This window comes from Aspergillus puulaauensis, chromosome 1, assembly GCF_016861865.1.
Source record: "Aspergillus puulaauensis MK2 DNA, chromosome 1, nearly complete sequence".
NCBI classification, from domain to species: domain Eukaryota; kingdom Fungi; phylum Ascomycota; class Eurotiomycetes; order Eurotiales; family Aspergillaceae; genus Aspergillus; species Aspergillus puulaauensis.
In genome coordinates, this window is record NC_054857.1 from 2,382,594 (window position 1) to 2,395,965 (window position 13,372).

At 49.0% G+C, this 13,372-nt stretch overlaps 5 protein-coding genes across 5 annotated transcripts; 3 read left to right on the plus strand and 2 right to left on the minus strand.

Annotated features, from left to right (window-relative positions):
- Positions 1–576: 576 nt before the first annotated feature.
- APUU_10929A (uncharacterized protein) lies at positions 577–2,115 on the minus strand (the record flags this gene model as incomplete). The annotated part of the gene is made up of 2 exons (XM_041706251.1): positions 577–1,787; positions 1,851–2,115. The coding sequence occupies 2 exons, from the start codon at positions 2,113–2,115 to the stop codon at positions 577–579; spliced, it is 1,476 nt and encodes a 491-aa protein (XP_041550295.1).
- Positions 2,116–2,773: 658 nt separating this feature from the next.
- ARP8 (putative chromatin remodeling complex subunit (Arp8)) lies at positions 2,774–5,127 on the minus strand (the record flags this gene model as incomplete). Its single annotated transcript, XM_041706263.1, has 4 exons — positions 2,774–4,402; positions 4,452–4,860; positions 4,942–5,020; positions 5,085–5,127. The coding sequence occupies 4 exons, from the start codon at positions 5,125–5,127 to the stop codon at positions 2,774–2,776; spliced, it is 2,160 nt and encodes a 719-aa protein (XP_041550296.1).
- A 778-nt stretch (positions 5,128–5,905) lies between these two features.
- ARL1 (ADP-ribosylation factor family protein) lies at positions 5,906–6,728 on the plus strand (the record flags this gene model as incomplete). Its single annotated transcript, XM_041706274.1, has 5 exons — positions 5,906–5,980; positions 6,048–6,086; positions 6,162–6,245; positions 6,322–6,645; positions 6,702–6,728. 5 exons carry the CDS (start codon positions 5,906–5,908, stop codon positions 6,726–6,728), a joined length of 549 nt encoding a protein of 182 aa, XP_041550297.1.
- An 873-nt stretch (positions 6,729–7,601) lies between these two features.
- Positions 7,602–9,178, plus strand: APUU_10932S (zinc-dependent alcohol dehydrogenase; the record flags this gene model as incomplete). The annotated part of the gene is made up of 8 exons (XM_041706285.1): positions 7,602–7,833; positions 7,891–7,942; positions 8,010–8,091; positions 8,150–8,171; positions 8,240–8,320; positions 8,383–8,611; positions 8,667–8,923; positions 8,994–9,178. 8 exons carry the CDS (start codon positions 7,602–7,604, stop codon positions 9,176–9,178), a joined length of 1,140 nt encoding a protein of 379 aa, XP_041550298.1.
- Positions 9,179–10,347: 1,169 nt separating this feature from the next.
- On the plus strand, positions 10,348–13,254 carry APUU_10933S (class I SAM-dependent methyltransferase; the record flags this gene model as incomplete). The annotated part of the gene is made up of 9 exons (XM_041706296.1): positions 10,348–10,608; positions 10,667–10,798; positions 10,850–10,866; positions 10,920–11,173; positions 11,225–11,299; positions 11,353–12,634; positions 12,688–12,826; positions 12,887–13,089; positions 13,152–13,254. The coding sequence occupies 9 exons, from the start codon at positions 10,348–10,350 to the stop codon at positions 13,252–13,254; spliced, it is 2,466 nt and encodes an 821-aa protein (XP_041550299.1).
- Between the last annotated feature and the right edge of the window lie 118 nt (positions 13,255–13,372).

A 13,372-nucleotide genomic window follows, 5' to 3' on the forward strand; every position in this document is an offset into this window, starting at 1 on the left:
AGTCAACGGTCGATAGTCCTCCTCCGGGTTCGGCGAACTTCTTCTACCGCCTTGGGCAAAAAAGTGGTGGGGAGGGCGGTCAGAGAATAGATCGGGTAGAATGGCAGGGCTGAGAGCAGGCTACATACAACTAGTACTATAGGTAATTATTAAATTAGGAGGTATGTATCCATTTTCTATGATCGGTATATGAACACACAAAGATCATAGGGAGCGGGTGTAGGATACCAAGTACATAAAAAGAGCAAAGAAGTAAGAAGAATCGCTGAACTCCAAATCACCACTAGATATTTATGCCACTCAAAATATTGCAAACAAAACGCCTGTTTTTGCCGCCTGACGCCAATTGGCGGATGAAGTCAAGAGTCAAAGTTAAGCCGGAGCTGATGGTCCACAATGGCTTGCCGATTGGCTGGAAGATAGGTACCAGAAAAGACAAGAGAGGAAGTCGAAGGTAGAGAGAGCTTCCAAAAGCTTTCCTAGTAATAACGGGTAGGAGACGGAGGGGTAGAGGGTGCCCAAGTTGAGGGATTGGAAAAGGCCACCAACAGACGAACAAAATTTGAGGCGATCAACTCATTCGTCGCTCATTCTGTCATCGTCGTCTTCGTCTACCTTCGGTTGTACGTCTGTTGCCTCTTCGGTTGGCTGGGGCTCGGGTTCCTCAGCCGGCTCTGGGGGAGGGGGCATCGTTTTAGCGAACTTGGGGTCGATGGCAGCGCGGTAAGTGGATCGTTTGTATACTTCAAGTTCCTCTGGATCGCGAGCGACAACTTGCATCTGGTGAACCTGATCTTCCTTCGATTTAGGCTTTGTGGGTGCGAGGCCCGCTTGGGCGATGGTTCGTGCACGCTCGGGCTTTAGGCGCGTCTTTCCAATAAGTGGATAGTAATAAGCGGCCTTCTGTGTTGGCGTGGTGTTATTATCCTTTGCTTCCGCTGGGTCGTAAAGCGTCATTGCAATGTCCGTTTGTTTCTGGGGGTTACCAAGTGCTTGTGAGGTTGTGGCGTATGTACGTGCGCGATCATAACGGTGGAACTTCATATTGTCAGCACCCTCATTGGTGTAGAGATCTTCATTGTCGCGGTCCGGGTTGGATAAATGTAAACTGTTTCGAACGTTCTTCACCGAATCCTTCTTCTCCGGTAGGAATAGGTCATAGTCGTATGGGACAGGACCAGGATCTTGGTACAGGTTAGGGTTAGATTTATGGAGGGCTTTCTTGGTGGCGTATTCCTGCGCAACACGCTCCTCAGGCTCTGAGGGAAGCAGAACCGCAACGTCCATACGCTCGTCCCGTTTTCCCCCGGAGCCCTGGACTGGAGCTTTGTCGAATTTGAACTGCACGAAACCTCCAGGATCGGGGAAGCCTTGTAAATCGGGGAGAAGTGGATAGTAGCCGACGGGTTTTAACTTTGGGTTATCCGGATGCACAGGTTGCGCCCATGCATCCGTCTCAGGCTTTGTTGGAGCGAGGCCTTTGATTTGGCTTGGTGTATCTTCACCCACATGTTTACTGTCCGGGTAGGCAATATCAAACCCCTTCAGGAGATACTTCTTAACATATGTCGGATCATCTTGAGACTTCTTATCGAGGCGCGATTTAGGGCGGATAGCCGTGACCTTTGGTCCATCAGGGGCGCGAATACCGGCGGAAATGTATTGCGTGCGGCGCAGGAAACTGACATTGGAATTTTTGGGCGCAGGGTTTTTCAGTTGGTCGAGTGTCAAAAGAAGCGGTAGATCAGCGGGGTCAATTGGTTCTGGGTTTTCCGATGCCATGATTGCTAAGAATAGAAACCAAATTAGAGACTCGCTTTCTTAGTGATTCAGCTGGTTCAGCAACTTACCGCTCTCATCGCCCAGATGCAAGCCTGGAATACCAACCAGGTCAATTGGCATACCACCTTCCGCGTCGACATCAATGTTGGGTTCTTCACGTCGGCCTAAATTAGAAGCAAACCCCGGGGTAAGAAACCTCTCAAGCCCTTCATGCGGAATGTCGAGGAACTTCGGGGGCATATCAGGAGGAGGGAGATCATTTCGATAACGCAGGGAAGCTATGTATTCCTGGTGGAAGCCCCCAGAGGAGCTGCTATCCTTTGATTTCGACATGGCTAGTTCGCGCTCTTCAAGAATTCCAGCAGGACCAGGTGGTGTTTTCTGAGAAGAAGGCGGGGTACAATCTATTCAATCCAATCTTAGCATCCATATACTCGAGTCCATAGCTAGCTTCCCGGTAAACATACATTGAGCAGAAAGGGAGATTGGAGGGATTTCGGAATCCCGAACAACTATCAGGTCCCCGTCGCTAGCGTTGGAATTGACTGGCGCAAGTACTGAAACAATAGATGAGCTGGTTATTGGCTGCTTTTAAGAACCATGAGACTGAACAGAGCGCGCAAACTTACCTGGGGTTCGAGGAACCATTCTGCACTACCTGACCGCCTGGTGTTTATGGTTAGTGCAAGAATAATCGGGCGGTGGGGAGAATTATTAGTCCGAGTTCACAATTTATAACTAACTAAGTTAAGTTAGTGTAATTTGTTATGTAATCTGATGATAACACAAAAGAAGGTAGGTCTGATGGAATTCACTGGGAACAACAACAGTACCAAATTGGCAGGATATTGCACTGTTATTTCAGGTAGTAACAATGCATTGAGCAACATCCAAACTTTATTGAGCTATATAGAATCATAACTGGGTACTTTCTAGTTTTTGGAATACCCACCATGTGGAACACCCATAACAGCAATTTTCATTCTAAAAATCAATAAGCCCACATGCACTTGTATGCGAGCAGACGGTGTCCTAGGCGATCATATTCTAGCTGGTTAATCCAGCTATCGTTCGTCCCACTGAGTTTCCCAAATATGCTGGCGCCCTTCCACACGACAACCTGCGGATCAAGATCTCTTGGAGGTGTACCAATCATGATTTCCTTCGCAAAACCTGGCTGAAGTAGTTGAAGTCGTTCTTCTAAGAACAAATGGAAGTTGTTGACCATGCTTCCTCCACCAACAACCATGATTCCACCGAGGAAATCGCGCATCTTCCGCTCGTCTGAGCGGGCGGCATGTACGATCGAGGCTAGAATTGCCTTGTCCAAGGGGTATGACGGGAGGATATCGTCGCGCTCCTCGACGGTGGGCTCACGTGGCTGAGATGTGTTTTGGCTTTGTCCAGCAGGTGCAGGAGTAGCGGCACCCCCCGCTTGTGGTGTGCCCTCTGGTACTGGGGAACCGGCAACAGACGATCGGGGGGTGGCCTCGGCGTCCTGTACACGGCTGAGAGCATTCGGCTGCTGCGACCGGCTAGGAGTTGCTTGTACGTCCACAGTGCTCGCCTGGGAGTCGCCGTTGACTTGGTTGCTAGAAGATGGAGGAGCAAGCATCGTCAGGATTTCCGACTGGGCGGCGGAAGTTGGGTCATTTGGTTGGCTATCATAGATATCCTTGGAACGAGTAATCAATTTTCGTCGCCCATTGAGTTTATTTGAGTTGTCAAACAAGGTCGGGTGGAAAACGCCCATTGGAGCAAGGTGCACTTCGTCGTATGCTTTGAATGTATACTTCCGGGTGTCTTGGCCAGCAACCCGAAGATGGAAATCGAAGACCTGTACCGAAACACTCGCTTCGTTCATGGTGCAGATGCTCTTCTTCAGCTCCTCAGCTAGCAGGAAATCATACCTACGCCATAAGTTGATTTCTTCGTAGGGGAAGTGATCGTAGAGCATCATCTTGACGAATAGCTCAGTCATATCCGCTCCGCCATATTTCAGGTTCACACGCGAATTTTCGATGCACATTCCTTCCTCAACGCAACATATTGATGTCTTTTGCGCACCAATATCAACGACGCAGGCTGAGGTGAATCCAGCACCAAAGGTAGCGGCAAGACTCTCTTGGATGAAGCAAACACGAGCAAACGAGTACTCACTCATGAGCATATCAAGAATCTGGGTAACATATGACTTTTCGAAGAGATCTGGGATGACAAACACGCAGGAGTACTGCGGCCAGTCTTTCTTGCTTGTGAGGCCCAGCTGAGTCTTGATCGCGTCTTCAAGGATGATAGAAATATCCAAGAACAAAAGCCGCTTGTTATCATAATCCTTCTCATTACACCAACCATACTTCATAGGCCAGAAAAGCTTATAGCGGGGTTTTGACTCGTCGGGTATCCGCAAGGCTGGCTGTCCCACTATGTACTCGGGCGCTGGGTCCGGAATTTCGGTCCATTCGACTCGCATCGGATCATTATGTTCTGAGATGGTCTCCGGTACTGTTCGGCGGTTATAGTTGATTACCATTTCCTTAGAGTTTGGCAGGGTTCGACGTTTGTTCTGTCGCATATGTGTTTTCAAGTCTGCTGACATGGTTGTATATTGTGAAGAGAACTATAACCAAATCAGTAGAAATCATCATTAACTGGGATCCAAGACATACCTCAGGGCCAAATTTCTTCTCCGGCTCCATTTCAGAGCCATCATCCAGCTTCAACCTCTTCGGGCAAGGCTCCTCATGATCTTCGGATTCGCTAGTAGTTGATTTCCGCGCGATTACCATAGGCAGAGTTTTCGGCAGCGCATCACTAGACAGGCCAATGCGAAGATTCTGGCTGCCGACATGGATGACGACGACTTTCGAGCCCAATGTCTCCGTAGCCGCATCCTCCGCATCCTCCATGTTTGCGTCGCCATCCATCTCCGTGTCCGCTTCGGGTATCCCAAAGTCATTTGTCTTTGCCATCGCAAGGGCACGATCGCGGTCTTTGGCGTTTTTAGCCATCCGATTCCGATTTTCTTCATTTTGCAACCTGAACGCCAAGTACTGGTCGTCGCGCTTGAGGTAGTCACTGCAATAGAGGGAGGGTGTTCCGTTAGTGGAAAGCTTTCAAACAACAGAACACAAGATGGTAATCAAATAGGGCACGAACGTGTAGTAGTTTTTCTGGTTGATTGCGGGGATCACAGGCCAGCTGGAGAGGTCCATGTTGTTATCCGTCCTTTCGAGGCCTAAGACACAGGAGTTAGGGCATGCAGCGTATCATGATGGAGGGGAATTAAGTAAATTACTGACCTTCATCCCGAAGGAGAGCCTTCCCGGACTTCTTGCCCACCATTTTGTGCAGCTACTGGTTCCAACACAAGGATCAATCTTCGTTCAATCGCGCCGGAAGTCGGGCCAGCTTCGTCTGAAAGGCTGCCAAGGGGTTCGTTTGGGGGGTGGTCGGAGAATCGGAGTCCGATCAGAGGATAAAGGAGAAAGCGAATGGAAGGTCGGGGGTGGGGGGGGAGAAGGGCTTTTGAACTCAGGCTGTTGCAGATAGAGAAAGAGCGTCATCAAGACAATGCGACATTCATACTCTCCGCTCGGCAAGCCTGGAGTGGAAGGCGAATTGCTCCAAACGGTATAGCGCAAAGGACAGTATACCTGAATGCACTATACAGTTCCAACAGTGAAGGCAATTACAGCAACAACACAACAGATTCTAGAAAATAGTAATATGGATTAGTTGGAAATTATAAACAGGCACGGTCATTTCTTTACTCAGGACTGAAAACAACAAATTGCCATTGCTCAGGGTCCAGGGCAGTGTAACTGGAAGCTTTGACCAAGCCTGATCGCGCCCTGCGATTTAGTCAGCTTCTATTCTAGAGGTTCTGCCATCTGGGGTTTCGCTGCGCTGGACCGGTCATTTTCCTCCGACACAAAGCACTTCCTCCTTTCTCAGACAACTGTCTTCCTCCGATAACTTCTTCTAGCCTTCCACTATACATCCTCTTACCCACGTTTCTCTGCCGGGACGACGAACCCCCGTTCCCTACGATCGGTCGCCGCCTGAACGCTGCCGCTAAAGGAGTATCGCCGCTTTCCACCGCCAGCAAACACACGCAGTCATGGGAGGTTCACTTTCGCGACTATGGTCCTTGTTGTGGGCAAAGAAGGAAATTCGAATTTTGATTCTTGGACTTGTATGCCAATAATTCTACCATCCGCAAAATGCTTGGGACACTGGAACTGAGACGCTATCTCGCATAGGACAATGCTGGCAAGACCACTCTCCTCTACAGGTTAAAGGTATGTTCTCCGTTATGTCCCGCTGGGTCTGCCTATACTTTTTTGAATTGTGTGCTAATATGAGTTTCCTGATAGATCGGCGAAGTCGTAACCACAATACCCACCATCGGATTCAACGTGGAATCGGTGACGTACAGAAATTTGAACTTTAATGTTTGGGTACGCGCTTCATAACACCTTCAGTCCATTCTTTATATGCTTCAGAATGTATTCGCTCATACAATCTACGCTGTAGGATCTCGGAGGCCAAACGTCTATTCGTCCATACTGGCGGTGCTACTACGCTAACACCGCTGCCGTCGTTTTCGTGATCGATTCCACAGATGTTGAACGTCTCAGCACAGCCGCCGATGAACTTTCTGCGATGCTAAATGAAGAGGAACTGCGTGAAGCTGCACTTTTGGTCTTCGCGAACAAACAAGACCAGCCCGGTGCAAAAGGCGCTGGAGAAATATCAGAGGCACTAAAACTTGGGGAACTGCGGGATAGGAACTGGAGTATTGTGGCATGTTCTGCCATTGATGGTAAAGGTCTAAACGAAGGCATGGACTGGTTGGTGGTACGTTTGTCTACACTCCCAATGAATCCGGACTCTACTAATGTCGGAATGCGCAGCAAACTCTTCAATCGGAAAACGCATAAGCGCTGGCGTCTTTTGTCGTGCGATAGAATCTTTTAATATTCCCCTCCTCGGCATTTGAAGCTATGGAGTGCATGTCGTTATACAGTATATTTTTTTTGGTGTGGGGAATTTGAGACGAGACGAGCGTAATATCCTAATTGATTCGAATATGTCCAGTTGGCTTTGTTCGATTTTCCTTGTATTTGGCATAACATGGAGCTGTGGTTGGAACTGGTTATATGAAGCCTTAGAGCGCGCAGACATGCTTGGGTGTATAAATCAACAGCAACTACTAGTGCATTGTACCAGACTTTGAAAATATTACAGATTAGTATAAATCGCCAGTACCTGTCAATTGTTTCTAAGGTTAGGATGAATCTCTTGATCTTTACCATAGAAACTGCTATCCTATCAGGCACTATCAACAATATATATATATATATAGTTTCAGATATAGTCACCCATTTCAATGCTATCGAAATGGTAGACTCTACCGTTCGACCATAAAAAACCACTAGCGGTACCAGGCCGTCTTTCTATTGCATTATATGCCAACAAATGCAAGCCGCCACAAGTTAAATTTGTATCTCATTCCCACTGATTCGGAGGGTAACAGCTAGCTATTCCCACTGTTCAGAAAACACGCCATCTTCCATCCCCTGACCTTCCAAGTTACACAATACAAGACCAATTGTACTCCCCGCATTTGATAGTACTTATCCTCTCCATTTACGTATCTACCCCGCACCCCACCACAAAGACCTGAAAGATAAGAGAACGAATCTCAAGAGGGCTCCAATTGCAGTCTATTTTATCCAGTTCCTTCAATCAAAGCCACTGAAAGCCGCTTCCCTGACAGTTTCATCCACGGTAAAGGGGCTAATACGTATAAAATGGCCGAGCCCCATACACAAACCGCAGCCGTTCTCCCCTCCACCGGAGCAACAGTAAACACCCGTCTCGAAATAAAAAATGACAGGCCCATTCCCTCTCCAGCACAGGGGGAGTTGCTCGTTAAGCTGGAGTTCTCGGGGGTCTGTCATTCTGATGTGCATAGTGTTCGCGGGGAGACGCCTATGTTGACGGATGTTGCAGGGCATGAGGGAGTTGGGAAAGTTGTCAAAGGTGAGTCCTTCGTTAGATTTTGTGAATGTAACTTGGAGCCAATGTTGACTGATTTAGTGGGAGACGGTGTAGACGAAGGGGCTTGGATGGGGAAGAGGGTTGGTATTAGGTATGATTTCCCTACTTGAGGTTACGACTAGAATAACGGCAATTGAGATTGTACCTGCGAATTATAGATGGCTATACAGCTCATGCCTGGAGTGCGAGATTTGCGAGAGGAACAACACCGCTTGTCCTTATCAAAAGAACGCTGGTGCAGTATGTTGCTTTACCTTGTGGAGTATACTGACAGAAGGCTAATATACAAAATACGCAGAATGTGCCAGGAACATTTCAGCGTGCGTAACCCACTATGTTCTCTGAACTCGCAGCGACTATACATGGATGCCTCTGATACTCTTTATAGAGTACATCGTCAGCCCTGCAGTGCACGTAACGAGGATCCCGGAACAATTAGCTCCTGACGAAGCTGCGCCTCTGCTATGTGGTATGATAGCCGTCACCAAACGTGTACAGTATTGAGAGCTCTAACAGATTTCCATAATGTAGCTGGAATCGCGATGTATTCATCGATCATGAAGACAAGAACTCGTCCTGGGGACTGGCTCGTCCTTCCTGGCGCTGGAGGTGGGTTGGGGCATATGTACGTTTTCGACCACCACATTGGTTCTGCAAAGCACGAGATGACATGGTATGGCATTGCATTGACTCATACATTGGCTTTTAGGGGTGTACAAATCGCGGTAAAGAAGGGTCTAAAAGTCATCGCCATTGACAGGTACGAAATATCCCAAAACCAACGTACCTACCAGGGAATGACTAACCCTAAGCAGCGGCGAGAAGAAGAAACAACTATGCCTAAAACTCGGGGCCACAGCCTTCTTTGACTACAAAACGGATAATGTCCAAGACGCAGTGACGCAACTAACCTCCGGCCTAGGTGCGCACGCTGTAATCTGCACGGCGAATAGCGAGGCATCGTACGAGCAGAGTATGCGGCTTCTCCGCCGTTTAGGAGTGCTTGTGTGTGTTGGGATACCTAATGTTCCGTTCCGATTGCCGGCGACACCGTTTGATATGATTGTTAAGGGTGGGTTACTCACCTGATTGCGGTCGTCGACGACGACTTAGACCGTGTAGGGCTGACAAGATACATCTAGGGCTAACGATTGTTGGAAACTCGGCTGGCACGGCGCAGGAAATGAGCGAGTTGATGAAGATGGCTGTGGCAGGGGAGGTGAAGGCTCATATTGAGTGCTTTGCATTTGACCAGCTCGATGATGTTATTCAGCGGCTTGGGAGGTCTGAGATTGATGGACGGGCTGTTATATTTATTCCGGAGTAACTGAAGGACAAAACAGTGACGTTGGCGTGGGGCTGATTTGTGCTTAATTTTGGTATTTTTAGCCTGAACCCTGCATTGACAACAGTCCGTCTTGGATATGAAAAAAAGAATGGAATTGGCAGGCTTCCATATGTTCCACGCATTCGTTAAGATATACAGTGGACTTGACTTGGAGGAGGGTAAAGTTGGGTTTCGGGTTTGAGTCCGGCTCGAAAATATATTCCAAACGTACCCGGCATCAAGGTAAACAAAAACACTGCCCATCTATTGGAGTACTGGCTTTTGAGCTTCCTTCAGGTTGAGTATTACTATAATACAATAATAATGAGAACTGCGAAAATTAGGCACGCTATAAGTCAGTTCTTTTGATTTCTCTGACCCTCTGATCTCCGCAGCTGACGCGGGGACCCAGAATTATTATCGATAAGATCAATGAGGCGTCGACCTAAATCTGAATGGGCTCCGCCTGGACCCCCCTTAAATTCGTCGTGATTGCAAATCACGAAGTGTCGACCGTACGGAACGGAGAGGCCAAAGTGTGGCGGGATGCGGGGCTGTGATTGGCTGACCGGGCTATACTGGCGATGCAGTGTCTCCCCGACTGTTTCCCGACCGTTTGTCTCTCTTCCTGCTGCTCTCCTCGTCTGGTTGCCACACATGTCTCCACGTTGCTCTCCGACTTGCCAATGATTTTCCCGTCTTCCGGCTCGTGCATTGGGCTGCAGGTCCTCGGAACCGCTGCAGGATGTCTATCGCGTCCATCCCGCCTCGTGCACTGTACATCGGGCTGCCTCTAACCTTCTTCCACCCCGGGTCTGGTACGGGGCCAATTGAAAGGGAGTGATCCTAGGATCGCCCGTTCATTTACCTCTGCCGCTATCGACCAGTTCCGTTTCCAGTCAGTGTATCTTGCGCGCCCCAGGCCCATGTGTGTTCCTGATAGGGCATCGACACCCTTACGCTTCCTCGCCTTCCTTAATATTAGGAGCCAGCGCTGTCAATAAAGCGGTCCTGGTGGGTCAGAGAGGGCATGCGCTCGATTCCCCTCCCCCGATGCCCCCCCGATGATGGAGGGGTATTTGATTCATGAAGGTGCCCCTCCCGGCTCAATTCTTTGAGTTGGAAGGTTGACTACTTCTGCCCTTCAGGTCGTATCTTTCAACCTAGCCATGAGCTCTCTCGCCAGTGGCCCTGCTGGATTCCTCCAGAGTGGCCTTGACCGTCACTATGTTTCCATTGCAGGCGCTGCATTCTTTGTCTGCGCACTTGTCGCGGTTGTCCTCGTTATGGGGTCGCAGAGGCGCAATAAGGTCGATTACAACAGTGGAATCTTCAGCTACCTGAAATTCATTTATGCCAGCTTCCTGAAACCCCATAATAAAGGCAGCAACGGTCAGCAGGATGCATTGGAGAGCTTCTATTCTACTCAAGTATGAATCCGAGCTGTGCTAGTCACCTCCCCCAGCAAGCCAATTAACCTCTATGCAGGCTACAGTATACGATTCTACTCGAAAGCGCCTTCTATGTGGTCGAGAGGACATGCTTGGTCTCGTTGCTGCCCAGCTCAAGTACAAGGTTGAGAACAAGGAGCTTCAGAAAGGAAAGGCGATTTGGGTCGATGTAAGATACCCTTGCTACAACCTGTCTACACAGAACTAACAGCCGGCTTAGATTGGTGGCGGCACTGGGTAAGCTCTAAACCGGACGAAGTCTTTCCTATCGTCATCTAATATGGATATAGATACAACATCGAAGCCATGGCCGCGTTCGTTCCCGTCGCGGAGTTCTTCTCCCAGGTCTACCTCGTCGATCTATCTCCGTCTCTATGTGAAGTTGCGCGCCAACGCTTCGAGCGATTAGGATGGAAGAATATCACAGTGGTCTGCCAGGATGCACGCTCGTTCCGTTTACCGGAAGAGAACGTCGACCCGGCAAAGAATCCTGGATCCGGTGCCGATGTGGTCACAATGAGCTACAGTCTGTCAATGATCCCAGGTAAGAGCTCCTTTACGTATCTCCAGGGTAATCACTCACAAAAATACGCAGATTATTACAGCGTGGTGGACTCGCTGGGAAACCTGGTGAAGCCGTCTGGCTTACTTGGTGTCTGCGACTTTTACGGTAAAGCCCAGCACAACCTTCGTTCACAGGAAGAGACGCTAATTTATCAAAAGTCCAAAGCATTGTCGATGTCTCTACCAGAAATTACATTGGTGGCGCCTTCAACCGACACGTTAATTGGTTAGGTCGTGCATTCTGGCGCGCCTGGTTCGAGGCAGACCGTGTGAACCTTGATGCTGCTCGCCGAGACTACTTGGAATATCGTTTCGGAACCGTGATCTCAGCAAGTGAGCGGAACTACCTTCTCGGTGGTATCCCTTACTACATTTTTGTTGGACGTCAAAAGGATATCTCTCCAAACCAGGCCAGCCGTGAGGCTATCGAGAAGTTGGACGCATCCTTCACAGAATCGCCGTATCTCTCTCCGGCCAACCACCGCAAGGAGATGGATAATGCTGTTGTCAAGAGCACGCAGGAGATTCGGTCCAAGGCATATGAATCGGCCGTGATCAACTTGAGCGCCAACCTTCCCCTCCCCGCATCCTTCTACCAAAACCACCATTACCGTATTTTCTACAACGACCTCCTCCCGAAGCATACGCAATTCCAAAACGAGTACATCTATGCCTTTACCTGGGAAGACCCTCGGGTTGACCACCGACTACTGAACATTAATCGTGACGACGTCATCCTGGCCATCACAAGTGCTGGCGATAACATCTTGGATTATTTGCAGAAGAGCCCGCGTCGCGTTCATGCGGTTGATTTGAACCCGAATCAGAACCATCTTCTTGAGCTTAAGGTCGCCTGTTTTATCGCCCTCGGCCACAGGGATGTTTGGAAGATCTTTGGTGAGGGAAAGCATGCCGAATTCCGTGATCTCTTGATTTCGCGCCTCAGCCCTCACCTATCCAGCCAGGCTTTCCAGTACTGGCTTGAGCACACTCAGGTCTTTTCCTCATCTTCAGGCCGAGGTCTCTATGAGACCGGCGGCTCTCGCCACGCAATCAAGATGGTCCGCTATATCTTCAAGGCCTTCGGTATGGAGGGCCAAGTAAAGAAGCTTTGCGAGGCTCAAACCCTAGCTGAGCAACGTGAAATCTGGCCGCGGATTCGCTCCGTTCTTATGAGCAAGCCTCTTCACTGGGCAGTGGTTAGTACTGAGTGGTTCGCATGGAAAGCTGCTGGTGTTCCTCGCAACCAGCGAAACATGATCGTTGACGATTACTTCAAGCGCAACGGTCTTACAAAGGAGATGAATAATGCTAAGGACCTCAGCGGCAAATCAATCTGGGAATATGTGGTGGACACATTGGATCCTGTTGTCCAAGAGACAATGATCAGCAATGACAACTACTTCTACTACCTGTGCTTGCAGGGTCAATTTTCAAGAAGGTAGCTACCCCCAGTCCTTGCTCACCTGAGAATTCACTAATAATATATGATAGATGCGCCCCGACCTACCTTACCCCTCAAGCACATGTCAAGCTATCATCTCCAGGCGCATTTGATGGCCTACGTATCCACACAGACGAGATCAACGAAGTTATCGGGCGTATCACGCCTCGAAGCCTCACAATCGCCGTGGTAGGTTACCCTCTCGCTTTGGTATGGCTTTGAAAGTATATTAATCCCAATCTCTTATAGGTCATGGACTCAATGGACTGGTTCGACCCAGAAAGTACAGACGCCTCCGCACAAGCGCTGAAATTCAACCATGCCCTGAAGCTAGATGGCCGAATCCTCCTCCGCTCTGCGAGCATCGAACCCTGGTACATCAAGGACTTCGAGCAAAATGGCTTCAGGTGTCGACGTGTTGGAGCCCGTTTCTCAGGTTCCTGCATTGACCGGTAAGTGTCCCTCCCCCCGTGATTAATTGACAATCCGATGATGGAATCTAACTCTTGGCCAGTGTGAACATGTACGCGTCTACCTGGATCTGCACAAAGACAGAAGAAATTGAGCAATTGTCGCAAGACAAGCGGTCAAATAGCGTGGATCATCTGGAGCTTTAAACACGAGATGTTTTTTTTTCTTTCTTAACGGGTATGGGCAGTACGGAGTAGTTATGGACCATTTTCTGAGTTTCGCGGGCGAATTCGTAAATACACCAAGTCATCATCCTTTTCCTCT